The sequence below is a fragment of the Equus przewalskii genome, chromosome 1 (genome assembly GCF_037783145.1).
Source record: "Equus przewalskii isolate Varuska chromosome 1, EquPr2, whole genome shotgun sequence".
Classification (NCBI taxonomy): domain Eukaryota; kingdom Metazoa; phylum Chordata; class Mammalia; order Perissodactyla; family Equidae; genus Equus; species Equus przewalskii.
In genome coordinates, this window is record NC_091831.1 from 180,916,202 (window position 1) to 180,938,471 (window position 22,270).

The 22,270-nt window shown below is 38.5% G+C and overlaps 1 protein-coding gene across 6 annotated transcripts in view; it reads right to left on the reverse strand.

Annotated features, from left to right (window-relative positions):
• MDGA2 (MAM domain containing glycosylphosphatidylinositol anchor 2) overlaps positions 1-22,270 on the reverse strand; it is a 783,360-nt gene that overhangs the window by 244,854 nt on the left and 516,236 nt on the right. For all 6 annotated transcript variants that reach the window (XM_070630080.1, XM_070630101.1, XM_070630087.1 and 3 more), the window contains one exon: positions 12,947-13,216. In XM_070630080.1, the coding sequence (XP_070486181.1) occupies positions 12,947-13,216 (270 nt within the window). The remainder of the gene's footprint in view (positions 1-12,946; positions 13,217-22,270) is intronic.

Consider the following 22,270-nt stretch of genomic DNA (forward strand, 5'->3'; position numbering starts at 1 on the left):
CTCCCAAAATGACAGAATTCCTTCAAAGAAACTCATTAAAGGATTTTAAAAATAATGTTAGTTGAATAAGATTTTTCTTTTCTGGATATTAGCAGGTATGGACTTTTCAAGCACTACTAGCAATTAGCACCCTCCTTTTGGCTAGAGTAAATAGGACAGAGACTCCATCTGCCAAGCAGGACAAGCTAGGTTTCAATAAAACAAACGTATCACTCCGTCATCTCTATGTCATTACATAAACATAATTATAGGATTATGCAATATCCAGACAAACTTTTTCATTTGAAATTGTATTTTATGATGATTTTTCATATGTTATTTCAATGAACAAAGATAAATTACATTTATCCCATTTATAAAAGGAAACTGTGCTATCTATATTCAGATGAGAACTACTGAATTTGATAATTTTTAAGTTTTGTGTAGCCTTGATTAATTTTTAAAAAGATAATAATGGAACAATTGCAGAGCTACAAAACATAATATAATAAAATTCTCTCTGGTGTTTTTGGGGAGATGTAATTACTACAGAATATTAAATTGGGAAAATAGAAATATAGCACTTAATCTACATGAATAATTGGGACACCTGCACACAGCAGACAGCTATCTCCTGGAGAATGTTAAAAGATTGGTTTTCTACAATATCAGCTATAATCATTGGAGTGTTAACTAAGGTAACACTGGTTTATAACATTATATAAATTTCAGGTGTACATCATTATATTTCGACTTCTGCATAGACTACATCTAGTTTCCATCTATCACCATACATATGCACCTCTTCACTCCTTTCACCCTTTCTCTACTCCCTTCCTCTCTGGTAACCACCAACCTGTTCTCTGTGTTTGTTTGTTTATCTTCCACATATAAGTGAAATCATACAGTATTTGTCTTCCCCTCTCTAACATATTTTGTTTAGCATAAATGAAATAAGTCCATCTATGTTGTGGCAAATGGCAAGATTTCATCTTTTTTATGGCTGAGTAGTAGTCCATTGTACACATATACCACTTCTTTATCCAGTTGTCTGTTAATGTGCGCTTAGGTTGCTTCCAAGTCTTGGCTATTATGAATAATGCCGCAGTCAACATAGGGTTGCATATATCTCTTTGAATTAGTGTTTTAATGTTTTTGGAACATCTATTTCTATCCAGAAATAGAACAGCTGAATCCTATGGTAGTTCTGCTTTTAAGCTTTGACTAAATGAAATTTTTTATCCATATTATTTTCCATAGTGGCTACACCAACTTATATTCCTCCCAGCAATGCACAAGAGTTCCCTTTTCTCCATATACTCTCCAGCACTTGCTATTTCTTGTCTTTTTAACAGCCATTCTGATGGGCATGAAGTGATTATCTCACTGTGGTTTTGATTTGCATTTCCCAAAAAATTAGTGATATTAAACATCTTTTCATCTGCTTGTTGGACATCTGTATATCGTCTTCGCAAAAATGTCTGTTCAGATTCTCTGCCCATTTTTTAATTTGATTGTTTCTTTTCTTGCCGTTGAGATGTATGAGTTCTTTATATATTTTGATATTAACCCCTTTCCAGATACATGATTTGCAAACATCTTCTCCCAGTTGGAAGGGTGTCTTTTCCTTCTGTTGATGGTTTCCTTTGCTGTGCAGCTTTTTAGTTTGATGCTGTCCCATTTGTTTACTTTTCCTTTTGTTTCCCTTGCCTGGGGAGACATATCCAACAAGCTACTGCCAAGACTGATGTCAAAGAGTGTACTGCCTATGTTTCTTTCTAGAAATTTTATGGTTTCAGCTCTTACATTCAAGTCTTCAATCCATTTTGAGTTAATTTTTGGGTATGGTGTGAGATGTGTGAGATAATGGTCTACTTTCATTCTTTTGCATGTGGCTGTCCAAGTTTTCCAACACCATTTATTGAAAAGACTTTCCTTTCTTCATTGCATGTTCTTGGCTCCTTTTTAAAAAATTAGCTGTCTAAAAATGTGTGGGTTTATTTCTGGGCTTTCAGTTCTGTTCCATTTGTCTGTGTGCCTGTTTTTCTGTCAATACCATGATGTCTAGATTACTATATCTTTGTAGTATACTTTGAAATCAGAGTGCAACACCTCTAGCTTTGTTCCTTGTTCTCAGGATTGCTTTGATATTTGCGTATTTTGTTGTTCCTTATAAATTTTAGGATTCTTTGTTCTATTTTAATGAAAAATGTTATTTGGATTTTGATAGGGATTGCATTGGATCTGTAAATTGCTTTAGGTAACATGGATATTTTAACTATGTAAATTCTTCCAATCCACGAGCATGGAATCTTTATTCTTCTAGTTGATTTCTATTTCCTAGCATTGTGTTTGGAAAAAATGCTTGATATGATTTTAATCTTCTTAAATTTATTGAGACTAGTTTTGTTTCTCAATGTATGGTCCATTTTTGAGAACGTTATATGTGCGCTTGAAAAGAATGTGTATTCTGTAGCTTTTCGATGGAATGTTCTTTATAGAGTATGGCTGTCCCCACTTTCTTTTGGTTGCCATTTGCTTAGAGTATCATCTTTTATCCCTTTACTCTGAGCCTCTGTTTTTCTTTGGATGTGTCTCTTGGAGACACCATATTGTTGGGTCTTGTTTTCTAATCCATCCAAGCTGCTCTGTATCTTTTGATTGGTGAATTCAATCCATTTATATTTAGAGTGATTATCAATAAATGACTTAATACTGCCATTTTGTCTTCTTTTTCTGGTTGCTTTATATTTTCATTGTTTCTTTTTTCTTGTGTTTCTGTCTTCCATTTCAATTTGGTGGTTCTCTCTGATGTATTTCTCAGTTTCCTCTTTTCTTATGTTTTATGACTCTGCTCTGAATTTTTTTTTATCTTGTTACCATGAGGTTTCTATAAAAGATCTCATAGATGAGATGGTCTTTTTTCTGCTGATAGCATTTTATCTCCATTTTGTCTTGTGAGTCCATTACCAGACAGCAGTGGTTTCAGTTATTTTCAATGCTTCCTCTCCCTTTGACCTTTGTATTACAACTGAGTTTTTACTAACCTATTCTGATATACAGTAGAAATTTTCTGATTCTGTCTGTCTATTTATTATCTTGCTTAAAGCTCTGTACATCTTTGTCTTTTCATTTCAGGCAGGAGAGCTCCTGTCAACATTTCTTGTAAGGCGCGTCTAGTGGTGATGAATCCACTAAGCTTCTGTCTGGGAAAGCCTTTATTTCTTCTTTGTATCTGAAAAATAACTTTGCCAGATAGAGCATTCTTGGCTGACAATTTTTATCTTTCAATATTTTGAATATATCTTTCCACTTTTTCCTGGCCTTCTCCTGAAAAATCTGCTGATACTCTAATGGGGGTTCTCTGGTACTGGTTTTTTTCCCTCTGACTTCCTTCCATATTCTTTCTTTGTCATTACCTTTGACAGTTCTATTATCATGTGTCTTGGGGAAGGTCTTTTTGCATTGAGGATAAGTGGGTGTTCTATTAACTTCATGGATTTTATATCCAGTTCCTTCCCAAGATTTGGGAAGTTCTCAGCCATTATTTCTTTATATAAGCTCTCTAGTCCCTTCTCTCTCTCTTCTCATTCTGGGATACCCATTATCCTTATGTTGCCCTTTCTAATGGACTTGGATAATTCTCATAGAATTTCTACGCTTTTAATAATTCTTAGTTCTCTCTCCTTTTCTATCTGCATTATTTGCAGGTTTCCTTTTTCGATTTCCCTAACTCTCTCTTCCATATGGTCTACTTTATTTCCACTGCTTTCTAATGTATTCTTCATCTTATTTATTGAGTTCTTCAGCTGCAGAATTTTTGTTTTGTTCTTTTTTCAGCGTTTCAATCTCTTTGGTAAAGTATTCCTTCTGTTCATTGATTTTATTCCTGAGCACCTTGAACTGTCTTTCCAGTTTTCTTGCAGCTGATTGAGTTTCTTCATGACAGCCATTTTGAATTCTTTATCAGATCAATCTTCCATGACCTTACGTTTGGTTTCTGGAGAATTGTTATTTTATTTTTGTGATACCATGTCACTGCAGCTTTTTGTGCTGCTTGCTGAGTTACTCCTCTTCCAATGCATTTGTAGCAGCAAATACTTTTCTTATTTATATAGAGCTTTGTTTTGATTCAAACTTTTCAAGAGGCTGGAGGTTAAGAGGCCTTTCTTTTGTTTTTCATTAGGTGGTGCTATAGTCCTAGTTTTGGGTTCCTCTTACCTGAGCTACCTGTCTATATTTGAGGATCTGCACATTCCACCCTTCACTACTTCTATTCACGGTGTTGCTAGTACTCTCATCATTGTTGCTGGCTGAGCCTCTGGGAGTCACTGAAACCCTGTTGTTGCTGGTATTGCTGAGGTCACTGGCTTTGCCTCCAGGAGTACAGGGATGGGTGACACCTCCACCTTTTTTGGGATCACCTGGGTCAGAAGCTCCATTGCCATGGTGGGGTGAAGGGGAGGCTGGGGAGGGAGCCAGGTTCAAGGGGCACTGCCACTGTTTTTGCCCCTTACCTTGTGGCTGCAGGTGCTGCTGCAGTTGGGATTTTGGAATCCTGTGTACACCTTCACTGCTGCTGCCAGGCTCTGAGCCATGGCTGGGAGCCCAGGATCATGGGGCCCTGCCTCCGCCACTGCTCTGCTCCCTGTGGCTGCAGGTGTCACCGCAGCTGGCTAGTCAGAGTTACATGCCCACCTCTGCTGATGCCCACTGGTTCTCCAGGTCTGGGCACGGCTAGCTCAGTCCAGGATCCTGGGCACTGCCTCCACTGCTCCCTTATGGATACTCATAAGTAATTTACATTTAGAAATGCTTTAGAAGCTAAATTTGATCAATCTTTTCTGGAAAACTGCCAATTAACTCTGACTGACTTTCTGATCAATAGCTTGAAGATATATACCTTTCAGCAAAAACAGTGAGCATACTTCTAACTATAGGTCACTTGTCTTGTTTATGCTGCATATTTTAATGGTGCAGTTATTTTGTATCTTTGTCTTTTGTGATTGAATGGGTCACTTCTAATTAATAGAAATTCTGTACAATTTTTGCACAATTATTTGTAAAATAGGCACTAAAAGGTCATGTTAAGCTTTTCAAAATGAAATATTATTAGAAAATTATACACGATAAGCGCTATGTTCGTTAGAACTTCAAATTGAAGTATGTTCACTATTGCTGGAGGAAAAAATTGTTGATTAACAAAAACACAGAATATCCTCCAATCAAAAGCAATTGTGGGGGCCCGCCTGGTGGTGCAGCGGTCAAGTTTGCATGTTCTGCTTCGGTGGCCCAGGGTTAGCCAGTTCGGATCCCAGGTGCGGACACGGCACTGCTTGGCAAACCATGCTGTGATTGGTGTCCCACATACAAAGTAGAGGAAGATGGGCACAGATATTAGCTCAGGGCCAGTCTTCCTCAGCAAAAAGAGGAAGATTGGCAGCAGATGTTAGCTCAGGGCTAATCTTCCTCAAAAAAAAAAAAAAAAGAATTCTATAGTGTTAGGAATTTGTTTCTATATAAGATTAAAAATGTATTCAATTCACATCCAGAAGAACCCTTAGTAAGGCTCCAGCAAGGCAAGGAGAAAGGAAATAAAAAAGACGTTAGTGCAATTTTGGGACAGGGTGACTATCTATTTTTAAAACCTGGCAAAATTGTGAGAGGTACTATGGTCCCTTGTTTAGGACAGTGGCCCTGGACTCATATTGTGAGGGTTTTGAAAACCAGCTCTGCTGCTTAAATGAGGCTTGTTTTGCAGAAGTTAGTGCTCCGTCCTCAGTTTTACTTTTATTTAAAATGAGAATAAGAATATCTTTTACCTTGTCAATATTTTGGACTGATTGAATAGTTAATGTACGTAGTGTGCCTGGTTGCCTGCACACAGTAAGTGCTCAATCAGTATCAACTATCACTGTTATCTAGACAGACCGGCACACTCAAAGGTTCTAAGTTTTTCTCATAGAATTTTATAATTATAAGGATTTTTGCAATAAGCCTAAAGATCCTTTTGAAATGTTAGCAGTGCTAATATTTGACATATTTCCATTAAATGAATTCTGAACAAATATGTTTAATATCAAAATTCAGGTTTTTAAGGAACTCAGCCCTTTCATGTGGATAAACTAGAGTTTGGTAAATCAACATTTTTCAGAGGAGAGGGTTATGACGTTCCTGGAGGTTACAATATATTTCTGTGCAGGTAGAAGAGTGTAAATTCATGCCTCACTGAATACATATTGACTTCTTCCATAAAGGTTAAATCTATTTCAATATTGACATCTTTTCTTTTTTGTTTTCTTTCTCCATGTTAGGAACCTGAGATCACAGCCAACAAAAATTGGCTGGAGTAATTCTAAAATTAAAAGAAAAAGCTGCTTATGATGTCACTTTGCAGATGCCATGGGTTCAAGATGGGGGCTGATAATGTTAAGGAGAAAGAAGAAAATACTAGAGGCATAAATGAGCACCGAGGCAGCACGGGGGGATGACGTGACGAACACGGTTGGTGGAGTCAACTACATATTGCGGTGGCTTTGAAACATGTCTGCACATTATTTGACACTCCTCCTTCAAAAGGTGGAGATATTGGATCCCCTCCCGGAACCAGGCCAGCTTCGTCACAGCCTTGATGAAGAGAAGCATTATCGACACTGCATGATGGCAGAGGCCAGGGAAGGAACCCCGCAGCTCTTGGGACCCTGGTGAAGGCTGGCTGCAGAAGGCTGGCTTCCTCGAGGCTGTCATGCGGACAAACCCCATAAGACACCACCGAGAGTGAATGAGAGACAGAACCAGAGAGACGGAGACAAAGAGAGACCCACCCAGGAGCTCACTATTGGAACGTCTTAGTGCAGGCCCCAGATATTTAAATGAAAAAGTCTTGAAGGTAATTCCAGCTGACGCCACCTTCTGTGTGCAATTATATGAAACTCTGAATTTCTTAGCTGAGCCTCTCAACCCCCAGATTTGTGAGCAAAACAAATGATTGCTACCATGTTAAGGTATTGTGTTGGGTGGCTTGTGACAAAGCAACAAACAAGCAGAACAATGGGGCCTTCTCAATGAGCTAGTCAAATCACACGGATATTTAACATTATTTAATATGTATGTAGAATTTACTAATTTTGATTAATATCATTTAATATGTACTTAGGCTGTCAAAGGGAGATAGAGGTCAAGAAGAAATATACAATATAAACCAGTGAGCTTATAAAAAAGATTCATTCCCTCTACATGTATTTATTGGGCATCAACTATCTGCTGAGTAGTCTTCTAGGCTCTAGGAGTACATCACTGAATGAGACAACAAACAGATAAATTCTTTGTCTCTATAGTCCCACGAGAGACACAGACAGTAAAGGAAGAAATACATATAAAATAACTCCAGGTAATCGCGTGATACGGAGACACAATACATCCTGCAGGGATTTAAGCATGGGCTACTGAAGGCAGAGTAGCCACAGAGGACAGCTCCTGGAAGCTGGCACTTGACTGCTAACGTTCCAGGCTGAAAGGACAGCAAATGCTTTAGTCCTGAAGGATGGTATGTCTAAAGCAGAGTAGGTAAAGAGGAGAGGGACATGAAGAGACAATGAGGAATGTGAATTCCACTTTAGGTGAGATGGGAAGCCATGGGAGGGAGCTGATCAGGAGAATGAGACAAACTCAACAAGTCTGGCTCTTGCATGAATGTAAGAGAGACAGCTAGCTGTTGACAAAAATCCATGCCCTCCTATTCCTGGGCACACAGGAAGAATGCATTTCCAGACTTCATGTCGTTGGGTGTGACTATGTGCCTGAGGTCTAGCAACAGAATGTGCCTGGAACTAAGGCATCAAAATCTCCATGTGAGCTCATTCACGCTCCTTCCTAATTACGGCTGACAGGGATGGGGGTAACACTTAGAGACACCTCAGTAGCCACAGACTAAAGATAGCAGAGACACCACCAACCTAGGTGCCTCAATGGCTGCCTGGAGCAGACTCTCTATGCCTACCGCCCCCCACACCAAACACACAGACACCACTAGCAGCATTATCAACTAAGAAATATCCCAAACTCTCTCATGGAAAAATCTAAGGTGTTTTTGTTTTGAGTAATTATATGGATGGGTCTATCTGTTAACTCAGCCTAGTGTACCTTATCTAATATAGTGGATAAACAGCCCTTTCTAAAGAGGGGCTGGAGTGGAGAGAAAATTAATGAAAAGGTGATTTTAATTAACTAGAGGACATGCATTGAGAGTTTACGCAAGGTGGGTAACAGTGAACTCGGCCAGATATGGTCAGATCCAGAGTACAGTTTGAAGAAAGAGCCAAGAGGTCTCACTGATGGATCATCACATTTAAGAATGTCAGCTAAAAATTTTGAAAATTCTTATAATTCTTCTATATTCTTGTGAAACTAGATAACAGAATAGACTTCTCCTGACTCACTTTTGACTGAGAACAGAATCCACAGAATTCCATAGTGAGTATATAACAGATCTCCTTCTTATGCAGGATTTTGAAAGGAAATGAAAGAAACTCCATTCCATGATTCTTGGACTTTAAAGATAATTAAGCATAGAAAAAGGGTCAGAGACCAAATTTGATAAGAAAGATACCTTTGAAGAAAATTGTGAAATGCAGCTTTTCCAGGCTTGAGGTGGTGGAAGGAGAAACTATTTCATCTCAATCCTACTGAGGGACTTTTCATGGGACCAGTCAGAGCTCTGAATATTTTCCCTGAAATGGTGCCTGACATATCTCAGGAAACCAAAACCTGCATGGCAGTAAGGTGGAGGTGGCCACACTGGGATTCGTGTGCTCTCACAGTTTGCTGGTAAGCATTTCTGATACACAGATGTGAGTTACACAGGAGGAAAGGTAGTGTGGGCTTGTCTTGGGCTCTGTTTTGTGGGCTGACTGGAGGAAAGAGAGAAGCCCTCAGTAGAAAGATACAGCAGAAGATGCTCAAGGTATGTGGCACATTCATGGACTCTTGGGAGATTCCACCAATAGACATCTCTTCTCGATCCACACAGATGTACGTCTCTTCTAGTAGAGGAATCTCCCAAGAGTTCATGAATGTGCCACATAAGAAAAAACTGCTTTATATAGAGACTTCCCCCAAGCCTGGGACATCAGAATGTAGCTACCTGGTCAGGGAGGGGTAGGTGAAGAGGAGAGGGGCAAAGAGACAGACCAAGAGGAAGAGGTCAACCATAGAAGCCGCTCCCCTCCCCCCCCCACCCCCGCCACTTTCCCCACACAGGTCTCCAGCCCAAAGTGGACCCAAGTGGGGTGGGGAGAAAATTTTGCAATAAATCAGGTTTAGAGTTTTATTCCTATTTTGGATCATGCATCCAAAACACTGAACTAGCAGTGTGCTTGTGATGTGAATGTACTGTAGGGCTCGGTATTTCTAACAATGAGCAGAACGGTTATGGGGTCTGCCTGACTTTTTTTCCTAAAGCAAGGGAATATTAAGCCACTGAGTGAGATTTAAAGAGACCACAGGACAGTAAAATACAGTAACGTCTTGGTCATGTTATGAACCATGCTTGTTTGACACAGTGGTTCAACTCAGGACAGCAGAGGAATGTGGGCATTTCTAAGCGTAGTGAGTCACAATGAGAGGACTTCAGGTGGGACTGACACGTCATCTCACAGGAGTTTGGAAAGCACGGAGCTCAGGCCACCCAGCATGGGACCAGAAAATCAACATAATTTTCTTATCAAAGATATTAAGCAACTGCTTCTCCCGTGACTTGGGAGAAATGTGGCTTGGTCACTGCCAGTTCTTAAAGGATCACACGCAAAGACAGTGCAGCTATATTTATAAATGTTCTAATGAGATATTAAAACAGACGAGATTCCTCTTCATTTGGAGCTTGTTATCTACACAGAGTGTTGTCTACAGTATTTACTTAATACTGTTCTCTGTCTTAAAAAAAATCAAATGACGGGTTCAGAAATGTTTCTAGAGGTTTATTCCTTTCTGCAACCTACACTCTTATTTTGTCCACAGATATTCTCAAATAGTAACGGGAATTCTATGCACAGAATATCCTGGTGCTTGCTCCAAAAATCTGGTCTACAGATCTTGATTTAATTTCAGAAAAGAACGGGAAGAAAATAAACCCAGAGCTCTATTTCCACTGTATCCACGGCACAGTTCATCTGAGACACTGCAGAGGCCTACAAATCAGAAGACTTGAAAAGAATTTCTTTGATATAATAAAAAGAAAACCATTTTTCTTTAACTGAATTTCTTGGCCTTTGTGGCAAGAGTATGATGCCTCCTTTTACTCTAGCGGTTTTTCTCCCCACAGTTTAATCTAGGACCCGTTAAGCAAGGCTATTTCTATATTCAGTGAGATGACATACAAACTCAATTTTATGAATTATGTGAATGCCACTGCTGAGAGGTTGCACTGGTAATATAATAGGACTATGCAATTGTACACTGCAGATGAATCAAAGGCATGAGAAAGAAATTATAAATTGGAGAAATACATTTTATGGGCATTATTTATTTTAGGTCATTTGAGTCAAAGTTGGAAACTGTCCTTTGTAAGAACACTGATGAAAACTGCTAGACGGGATGGGGAGGAGCAAGCCCTTGGGAGCAGATCCTTGCTGTGGCCTGAGTCAGTCCTTTCCTGACTCAAGGGGCCTCAGCAACACAGATATTTTATGCTGGACACATTGCCAGTGGTACATGAATTCTATATACCTACAGATGATCCTATGGTCAAACTAAATTTAATGCATCATTTTTTTTCTAGTGTGTTCCTGCCCTTGATAAAATAATGGAATAAAAGATTCTACATTGCATGCATAACACTTAAGGACATTTTTGCAATGCTTTAATCAATCTCACAATTATTATAGCAAGATTTCGTAGCATCATTTCATGGCTACTTGGAGAAGCAAGTATTTAAAAGCAAATGAAAAGCAGAAATAATAAACATTGGTGATTTGTACAGTTTTTTCCCTTTTTTTAAGTTTTGGGTGGAGGGAAAACAGAACCTGGTTACTCACTGAGACAAGGCTTAGATATCCAAAATAGGAACGTGGAATACTTCCATTTGCGGACCCTGTCTTTTTATTTATTTGCATATATTATCCTTTGTATTTGCCCCTTCCTTACATAATTGTAAACCCCTCTGAGGGTAGGGATGTGGTCACTGGTCTTTGTGGTCACCCCCAGGCATCCCTTACACAACTGCTGAGTCCTGAGCATATGGTCTTTGTCCAGTGAAAGTCTCTTAAACAACTGACATAAAGATCACATTTCACTGATCTTAAAATCCTTATTTATTTTCATATTTCTAAAATCAGGATGCATCTTACATTCAAAACCCTCTTGCAGTTGCTATCAGCAAAGCACAGCAGTGGTGACCTGGCTTGAAGGAAACCACAGAGACAACATGTCTCTAGAATTCCGGGTGATAAATGTTCTTAATGAGAAAGAAAGCAGCTGTGTAGAAAACCACAGGCATCAAAGACTGGGATGAAAACGGGTTTAGAAGCTGAGTTGGTTCTGAGTCTGAAGTTTTAAGAATAATTTAACCAATCTATTTTTATTTTCCTTTTTATGTATGCTAATGGGTATATATGGTTTAGAAGAAAACCTAAGTATAAACCAATCTGAAAGACGTCTTTCAATAATATTCCACCTCATAAGAAAACATTGTGGTAGCTTAATTGGTCTTACGTATTTTGATACATAAAATAAAGGTACATCCTGCAATTACTTAATGTTGTTTGGCTTACAATTTTGTAGAGATAGTGTGCTATTCACAGTGTCTTGATTTACACTATCAGACCTTGCAATACTTTGAATAGAGTATATCTTTGGCCAAGTAGCATATTCTGATAGTTTGGATGATAACAGATAACTATGGGCCCTAACAGCACCACAATCTATGTTCACAAAATCATAAATGCTAACCTCGACATGTTTTGCTTCCATCAATCCTCCATCGTGAGAAATTTTCATTTGTCTCCCAGAAGGGCCTTCTTGGCCATATGGATATCTATTTTAACTTTAGGGGCATCCATGTCCATCCTCCATCCCCAACCCCAGACCGTGCCAGGTGAAGTGAGACATGAAGAAGCATGTGGCGTCCTTGCACAGTGACTTTACGTCCTCTGAAGCGGAGAGATAGGTCTCCTCTACACGTAGCACCAGTGCACCAGCTGGTAGCAGCCGCACTGGAATGTCAGTGCTACGACTGACTCAGAGACCGACCTTTTACATCAGTTCCTTAGATAAACTTTGACCTTCACTATCTCTGACTTTTCCTTATCTTTCCCTGTTTATAGGCTGTTTCCAGCCTATAAAACCCAGAGTAAACGTCATTAGATATTCCTAATGACCTCAGCCAGAAGCTACTATAATTTTTTTTTTATATTTCTATTGCTTTTGCTTATGCTTGCCAAACACTGTATCATATGGCTATTAATTGATATACTATATTTTCACTATCTGGCAGCAGAATCCATGAGTACAAAGTAATGTTTTATAGATCCCTAAATAATCGCACAATTTAAAGCTCTGCTTGTAATTGGGATTCAATAAATGTTTACTAAACATTAAACTGATACATTTGTTAAATCCCTAAACTAATACACAATCTGTATAGCGATACTTAAAACTCTATGCCACATTTGTATTTTAATAATTTTTTTTTACTAAGAATGTGTTATAAAAACTATTCAGTGGTATCACTAAGAATATGTTATGAAAACTATTCAATGTAAATATCAAACATTGTTATTAGGATTTAGGAATTTTAAGTTCCATTTATAATTAGACATCATTGATCATTTATAAATACTTTTCTATGAATGTTACATATGTAGGCAATATTTGAGGAACATTGAAGAAATATTTCTATACCAAACATTATTTGCTTTGTGATAGCCTGACTGTTCCAGAAATCTATGTTGTCACATTCCCTAGGCAAACTTACCTCTCACAACGATGTTGGTGGACTTTTTTGCAGGGTTTCCCACGTTATTATTGGCGATGCAGCTGTAAGTACCAGCATCTTCTGAGGTGATAGCAGGTATGGTCAAAGTTCCTCCATTTAAAACAGTCTTTTCAGGCAGAGTCCCAAAGGACCTAACCCAGGTGAGAGAGGGTACGGGCTCTCCTCCTGTCGTAACACACACTAAGGTTATGGCCTCTCCAGGGTTTACAACTATAGGGTCATCCACCAAGAGTTTAATTGACGGAGATGCTAAAAGACACAAACAAAAGGACATGCGCCTATTTAGATACACTACTACTAGAATTCAACAGCATGCTTCACGTTCATTCAAACAATTAAAATAAAAGACTGTCCCCTTTCTGCCAAAATTATATTGAATGGGTCAAATTTAAACCAGATGTAATGGTTACATATTTTAATGATGTGGTAAAAACCTGTAGAACTGTATTAAGAATTTTACACATGCAGAGGAGAATTAAAATTTATGGGTTTCTGGATTATTGTTCCAAAATCAGAATGACAAGAGGTGTCAGGGCCCATAATGTACAGAGTTCATTGACCTCCCCACCTTCCAAGGACACTGGGCCTTGACCCTACGTAAAGGAATGTGTCTGAGTTTGGGGCCAAAGATGGCCACTTCAGCTCTGACTCTAAGGCACGAGTTACAAAGAATAGGTTGTGCGTCACATTCCTTGTCTGGGCTGGCCACCCCCACGGACACCTGACTGGACTTCAGAAACATCCCATCCATGGGAACAAAAATGATAGAAGCACCCCATCCATGGGAACAAGAAGAAATAACCCAAAATATGCAAATGTCTGAAACCCTGAGTCAGAACCCAGAGAAACCTTAGGATAAAAGGGAGTCACAGGCATAAAACAATTGGGAGTCTCACTGAGGAAAGGACGCTTTGCCTCAGACCCAGACAATCGGCACTCCCATCGCCATACACACTATTGGGACTTCCCCTGCTGATTGTGGTGTGGATGTTGTAAGCACCGATTTGCTGTTCCCCTTTCTCCCTGCTCCTCGTTCTGTTTTCCTTTATCAACAAACTTTGATTGCTTAAACATCCAAGTAGGCTTAGTGGTACCTTGCCCTTTGCAGCTGTGGACAACAAGAGGGATTAAAGTTTTAAACAAAAATCCCTTTCTCTTTTCATGCTGACAATCGTCATTTATTTTGACATTCCAGGTATAAATTTTGTAGCTGTTTAGTCCTTGTATTTTCACAGTGAAGATGGTCAATTATTTAATTTTTGGATTATTCTAAGGTGAAATGATAATTTTTGCAACTTGAACACAACCAAGTACAAGATTAAGGCATACATCATCCCAGTCTTTTACCAAAGAGAGGCACCTCCACCCTCTCTGTTCACAAAGGTCTAGGCAGTGAGTCCTCATAACCACTGCTTCAACACTTAGAAACAAAAAAGAGCTCGAACATAGTACTAAACTATGCCTGCCACCACTGTCATGCTTGGGTTATAATAATCTCCTCAGTGAAAATAAGTCATTTGTGATCTTTAGGTTAAAAAATACAAAGATAAATATCCATTCAATGAAAAATGCTCTGTTAGAGACTTTTCATCAAACACTCAAAATAGAAACTGCACAAAAGCCACATTCACAAACAGCACATTTCTCCTGCTTACACCGCAGTGCTGGAGGACATGATGCATCCCTAAAAACAACGGGGAATGCTTTATGCTGGTGTTTGAGTTCACCCATTCAGAGATATTTTGTGTCAAAGTTAAAACTGTATTGTATGAAGTTAACCCATACTAGAAACACAAAGTATTCAACTTTACTGTGATTGTTTTAGATATTAACTTCTGCTTAGAGTTGGAGAGTGGTTTTTTTTTCAGAATAAAAGGTAAATTCCTTGTTTGGTTCAATATTATCTACCTTGTTAAGAAAAAGAGAGAGAGAGAAGGGCAGAGGAGAGCAGGAAACAATTCCATATAATGGTTCTGTTTACAATAACCATGGGAAAGGCATCGAATGCCTGGATGACCCCTTTAAACATCACTGAATGCTGGTCCTTGTAACGTCACTTTAAGTAGTAAGTAATTTTCTTTCTTTATTTTTTCTTTTTGAGGAAGATTAACCCTGAGCTAACTACTGCCAGTCCTCCTTTTTTTGCTGAGCAATCCTGGCCCTGAGCTAATATTGTGTCCATCTTCCTCTACTTTATATGTGGGACGCCTACCACAGCATGGCATGCCAAGCGGTGCCATGTCCGCACCCGGGATCCGGGCCAGCGAACCCCGGGCCGCCAAGAAGCGGAACGTGCGAACTTAACCGCTGCGCCACCGGGCTGGCCCCCAGTAGTAAGTAATTTTCAAAGTGCCTCTATAACCCTTGTGAGGTGTTAACTTTCGATAATAAAGATTTATGATAAAAAACCTGTTGGGCAATGCACATAGTGAAAATCATATGCAAAAGGCATTGCAGTTTGGCAGAACAGAAAGCATCTCAAATTACTTAATGTTGTTAAACTGATGGAAGATATTACTAATTAAATATTTTGAAAATAGATATTATACTTAATTATTGATATGTCATTGTGAAAAAGTAAAAGAAATCCCTACAGCCCAATTTGAGGTAAATAGTATAATCCTATACAGGCATTAGTTAAAATACAATTGTAGAGCGTCCAACGTTAGTATCATATTAACAAAACTCATTAGTTTTATATCATATTTTAGTAAAATTAAAAGTCCCAAGACCTACAGGCCATTAACAGCATAAGTTTGGACTATGGAAACACACAATGGTGACATTAAGTCAAGAAATACCGGCCTTGAAATTGACTTGCATAAGGATGTGTTGCTTTTCTATTAGATAGACAATACTTAAAGAGAAATGTAAAGAAAATTTCAAAGCTCATAAAATAATACATATATAACAGGAATATCACTGTTTTATCTATAATGCATTGTGAAACTATTCACAATTTTATTTAAAAATCCTCCCTTTTTAAAATCTGAATTGAAAACAGAGTGTTGTCCAACCTAGTTTTATTGAAGATGGCATTCATTTGCTCTGTTATCCCTGATATTGAAAATAGTCCAAGGAGACCACAAAAATGACTAATGATTTCAAGAACTTAAGAATATTCATATAATTTTAATATCAAAAATGTCTGGCTTTAAATCTTGAAAAGATAAAGGGGAAATTACTGTCATTTTTGTTCTCATGTCTTACTTCTGATTCTATAAATATCAGCTTTCTTGAACTATGATGCTTTGCTTAAAAACTACAGAGACATTAAGATTCACCAAGTTTAAGTGTTAATCACACCCTAGAGAAAAAAGTTAAAGTTGGAAAAAACAGAAAAAATTTTCATCTAAAATTAAAATTATTTTTAAGAAGAGATTTAATATTGTATAGATCCTTGGCTAATTTGGGGGTCAATAAAAAGTAATGCAAACATCCTGGGCTAGTTACTCCCTTCTCCCCAGCCTCCAGAGCCCCCGAAGTTCCCTCTCCTATCACATTGTACAAGATTAGCCAGGCTACCACTGCTCTTCTTCAGCCAGAAGCAAAGTGGCGCGATGGCATTCCCAGATGTATGGTGTGATGGTTGAGTGGTCAGAGCACAAATTCTGGAGAAAGACACCTGGGTTCCAATCTTGACTCTGCTGTTATTTAATAACTCTGTAAACTTTGGTGAGTCTTTCACTCCTGAGCACCTCAGTTTTCTATTGTTGAAATAGAGGAAAATAATCAACTCTCTTGTAGCACTGAGAGCATTGAATGTGTGTCAAGTTTAAAGCTTAAAATAGTGCCTGGTACAAAATATGCTCTTGCAAAGGTGTTGCTTTTGTCATTTTTATTACCACCCTCATAGCCTGGTTCAGTACTCAGCACATAGTAGTGCTTAATAAACATTAGTAAAGCAAATTAATAAGTGGGCAAATGGATACGTGAGTGACTAGTCTAAAAACTGTAGTCACTATAAAATGCGATTATTCCATTTTATTCTGATGCATATGGCAGAGACACTCTAAGACCATTTTGACTTTTAGAGGTTCTGTACCATATCATAGGAAATGTATTTCAAGACATCCAAACATTTTGAAGAAACTTAATTAAACATTTTTTTCTACGTTATTTCTTGTTTATAAGTTGAAACTATTGATTCAACATTTTCATAGGGCCTTTAAAAGCTCATAGGTAAATGGTGTTATATCTATTTCATCCCCTGCCTTGCAAGTGAATGCTCATTTTTCACAGTGTTGTTAAATTGTCCAACCGCCCCGGGTCCATGCATTATAAGCTTCATGTGCTGCATTTACAAAGGTATACAGGAAGTAAAGAAAGATGAAGTTCATTTTACCAAATCATGGACATATCTGAGTGTTCAGCAAATGTCTATTCCATGTGTTGATTGAATTACCCCATTGCCGTACAAATACAAACATGTAAGGTTACAGAGGTCATCAGCTCCCTCATCAACACGAGAAACGTGCATTTTTCTAAGACATATCACAGGCTCTAGACACCCGTTCATTCTTCAGAGTGACATGTGAGGGGCAGAGTACTATTTTAAGCTCATTTTTAAGTAGTAAAAAAATTAAACATGAAGGTGGAAAGTGGACAAGAGAAACACTGAATGGACACTATGTAATTTTTATTTGGGATGTTCATCAAACCAAAGCAAAAGGATAGTAAAACATGAAATACATAAAGTAAACAAAGGAAAACTTTCAAATTAAGTGAAGCAGTTATATCTAAAAAAAATCATGGATTATTTTAAACATGTTTAATAGTTATTGCCTAATGGCTCAAATTACAAAAATAATTTCAACTAAGTCTGCTTTTAACATAGCACACACATCCCCAGCTATAAACATTCTTTGTGTATGCAGCGCTTATAGATAACTGTGGTGCCAGGCAGACTTTCAGACTGACAATCTGGCCAGCACTTAGTGATGGAAGGCACGGTGACCACAGCAGTTGTCACAGAGACTTGACTCTCTGGAGGACCAGTATGCCAACATTCTAGGATGCTCTATAGCTACAGAGAGAGAAAGAGAGAGAGAGTGGGAAAGAGAGAGAAATTATTGGTTCTGGGAGAGATGTGGTGACATAGGATGTAAAAAGAGAGAGAGAAAGAGGAAAAGGGAAGAGAAAGGAAAGGATGAAAAATGAGAGGAGAGGCCACACAGCCTGTGGTTTCTATTTTCCAAAATCCTAAACCTGTAACAGAACTTCAATGACTGCAATATGGAAAACATATTTTAGGAAATATCTCTAAGAAAGAGAATTCTTCCCATGTTTGTTCCTTCAGTCATCATGTCCCGTGTCCGTCTGTTCATCATCTCCCACCCCCTAAAGCAAAAGAAAAGTTTCCTTGCACTGAGCACCAGAGACTTCAGTGGGTCCGAGACAGAGACAGGACTGGCCTCTGGGCTCCCATTAAATCTCAAACGTCTGGATATTCAAGAGCACTGGGGGATTGGTGTGTATCTCCCTGGTTTTAAGTCACTGAGTGTGACTGGTTAGACAGAGAAAAACATAATGAGTCTCCTGGAAAATGCTCCATGCCCCAGAGGAACAGCGCCGACCCCACAGTGGTGGACTGGAAGGAGCAGAGAGACCAGCCAGAACCAAATGTGCCAAGATAACAGGAAAGAGGGAGCTCTCAGGCGATACCTGCCTATCAAAAGATGCAGACCTCAGGCCCCAGGCCCTGGTACCACAGAGCACTTCCTAGAATTTAAACAAAATCTGGTGAAAACGAGAACTTGATACTGAGATAAAATTTCTGAAAATACAGCAGGATAGGTCGTTGAAATAAAAATGAAGTTGAATTATAAAACAATAAAGATACATTCATTCCAAACATGAGTTTGTAGACTGGGATCCATGCCCAGTGCAAATTTGAGTGAGTCAGTGCCTCATAAGGTCCTCTGGATGTGTGATGCAAAAACTTAGCTTGGGATTAATTAAGAATACATTTTGTACCAAGAAAATGCTATTCTAGCTGAGGTCAGTGGCTTCTTGGGTGTTTTATTTTGCTTTGTTTTTACTGTTACCTAACATTATAGCTTGTTGAAGATAAACATGATTTCAAAAAATTAAAAACAACGCAGTGGGAGTCATCTTTATATTCTTAGAGCCTTTGGCCTTTCATGCATCTGGGGCTTTTAATTTTTAAAACGGAGCTTAGTTGTCCCCTATACTCTTCAATTAACTTGATATGAAGCAGATGACTACTGTAGAAAGCTGACTGTTGCCTTGAGTTAGAGATATCCTAAGACATGTGTTTCCTTGAATGGAAGTAATACGAGTATTAGAAAGCAACTTGAGTCATAGGGAAAATCACCAGGAAGCAAAAACGTAAATTCCAGAATGTACTCCAGTAAAAAACCTCAACTAGGAGGGTATTTGTCTTAGTTTGAATCCCCCCAAAGCAGGTTGTGATGCAAGTAGATCATTTGGGTGGCAATCCCAGAAAGCATAGTGAAGGAACAGAGAAGGGAGATAGGAGAGGGAGGAAAACCAATCAAGGGGCACTAGGGAGGGGGTGTCACTGTGGGGACCCCAGCACCCTGCTTCTGGGAGTCCTCTGAGAGATGACATGGGACACACCTCAGAACCCTCCCGCTGAAGAACAAGGAGGCTGGGAGTTCATCTACCAACCCTGTCCCTCATTAGTTGAGGATTATTCTGTGGGTATAAACTCAGCCTCACGCTTTGGCTGAACACATTGCTTGAGTCCAGAGAAAGTCCTTAGACAGAAGGACACTGAATGTGGAATCTGCCAACCTCTAGAATGAGCTAAGAGGAGAAGGCAGGGCATTCACAGTGTCTGCTAGGACATCCTTTCCTTATGAATTCAGTGATCAATAGTTGGCTTGAGATAATCTGAAAAGGGTGAAGAAAGAAAGAATAAGGAAGGAATTGGTGGTGAGCAGGGGTACCTTTTATCCATTAGGATATAAGCATAAAGTGAAATGAAAAAATAATGGTATGAATTAAAGGAAGAGGGGGTAAAAATATATGGTGAATTTTCTGCTTCTGTTACATGGCCTCCCATCTTTTAAACTAGAAAATATACAGATGATAGACAAACCAGCTTCTATATGGAAAGACCTGCTGAAGCTCTGCTTACAGATTCAAGGAATCGAAAAAAGTTTCTCTCAGAAGAACTAGTCATTTCACTGAGACACAGGAATCATATTTTCATGCATTTCATTGAAATTCATTTCAACACACATTTCATTGAAATACAGGTAGCAGTGAATATTTCACATAATAAAAATGAGAGTATATATTAGAAGTTGATTTGAAATCTCAAAATAGTCTACCCATTTAGTTGGGGTTATTATTCAAATATTATCATTATTGACACATTGATTGATTCTCATAAAGCCCAGGAATGATATTATATTGGAGAATTCTATTTAAAACAATGCTCCAGGATATGGTAATATTAGCATTCATAAATAGTCTCTAATGCAAGAGGGAGCCCTTGCTACAGATATTGAAGCCAACATGCATTTTTCATTATTTTAATATTCACAGGACAGATATTTCTGGAAATGATTGAGACAGCACAGTAAGTATGTTCCTTTATGGAAAATTACATAAAAGTCTCTTAGAAGAGACCTAGTTCATAATACCGTGGGTTCCAAACAAGGGATTCCCCGGATGGGTTTTGTTTGGTTGGCACAATATCTCTCATCGTTGTTGTTATTATCATTATTCTTATTATGAATGAATGTGCTAGGTATTGCTTGTTCTCCCTAGTGCAACACATGTCAACATACTCATTCATTCATTCAATAAGTATTTATCAAGCACCTGTGACAGACACTTAAGATACATTGGTGAACAAAACAGTCAAAGGATCCTTGCTCTCTGAAGCTAATATCCTGGTAGGAAGAGAACCACCGTCTCCCCATGACTCCTGTCATCTTCGGTGACTTCTCATAGTTAAATCATCTGCCTGTTCTCTGAAGCCATGCGCATTTATGATCCCTGACCAGGATGTTTATGCCATCAGAGCACAATGAGTACAGAAATCTGCCAAAAGATATTCTTCAATGAAATGAGAGTTTACAAAACATAACAAGTGTTATTTACATTTGAACCTAGTCATTGAACATAAGTGGAAAAACTAGAATTGGAACTTGTTCTAAGGTGACAAAGACAGTAAAGCCAAAAGCTTGTTTCAGTCAATAAGCTATGCCCATAGTTGGGGTCCTGATACTTACTGGCCTGAAAAGTCTCCATGAACACTGGAAAAATAAGACAAAGAAGAACTTTAGCACCACAAATTTCTCCCTCCCTTGGTCAACAATCTCATACTCTTCTTGCCAACAGGTAAAATCTTGGCAAAATTTGGTCTCATTCAAGTTTACGGGAACCTGAGCATACATCTACTGCAACAGGATCCCAGGGGGTCATCTCTCATGGGCAGAAAATTCAAGCTAAGCACTTCCAACTAAGGAACTTGCTGTCCATGAGATTTTCCTGCTCTTCGTAGAAGATACAAGGTTTAGGAATAGTGCCTAATTGCAAAGATGTCTTCTTCACAAGATCAGCAGAGCAGGAACCTGCTATTCCCGCTGCCTGGAATTCTCTTGCAGTGCTTATCCGCCTGGTAAAGAGTGGTCAAGGACTTTACCATGCTCAACTGTCAATACCAACTCTTCCCTGAATTCCTAGTTTTTTCCGAAGCCAATTGAGTTGCTTCCTCCTTTGAATAAGCATAGCTGCTTATAATACCCTCCCACCATCATTAGAGCACTTAGCCCTACACTTTCACTGTGAGATATTAACAAATAGGCTATCAGGGTGAAAGCTGATTTTTTTCATATTTTCAGATGATATCATTTCATATCATGTTACCAATAGCACCCAGAAAAGGATCTGGCAAAGAACAAGGTGCTCAATAAAGTCTTATTGAATAAAAGAATGTTGAATTTAAAGATTAGAGAACAGGAACTTCACTTAAGCCCCGACTATTAATCATAAACTTAACCAAAAAAGAAAAAATCAACATGAAAGACTATGACATATGACCCAGGATTTCATGAGACATTCATTGAAAAATGCTAGTTATGAAGACCCGTCAGTTCTTTCATTGTTCAACCCCCTGACCTTAACCATGCTTTATATTATAACAAGGTGATGACAAAGAATTTCTCTATCAAAATTTAGTACACCACTCCTGTACAATAAACATTGCATTTTACTTATGCCTCTTTGTACTTAATTTTTTGCTCAGTTATAAAATATACATTACTATTAATAAACCATGTGGTTAAACCAAACGATGTCCCT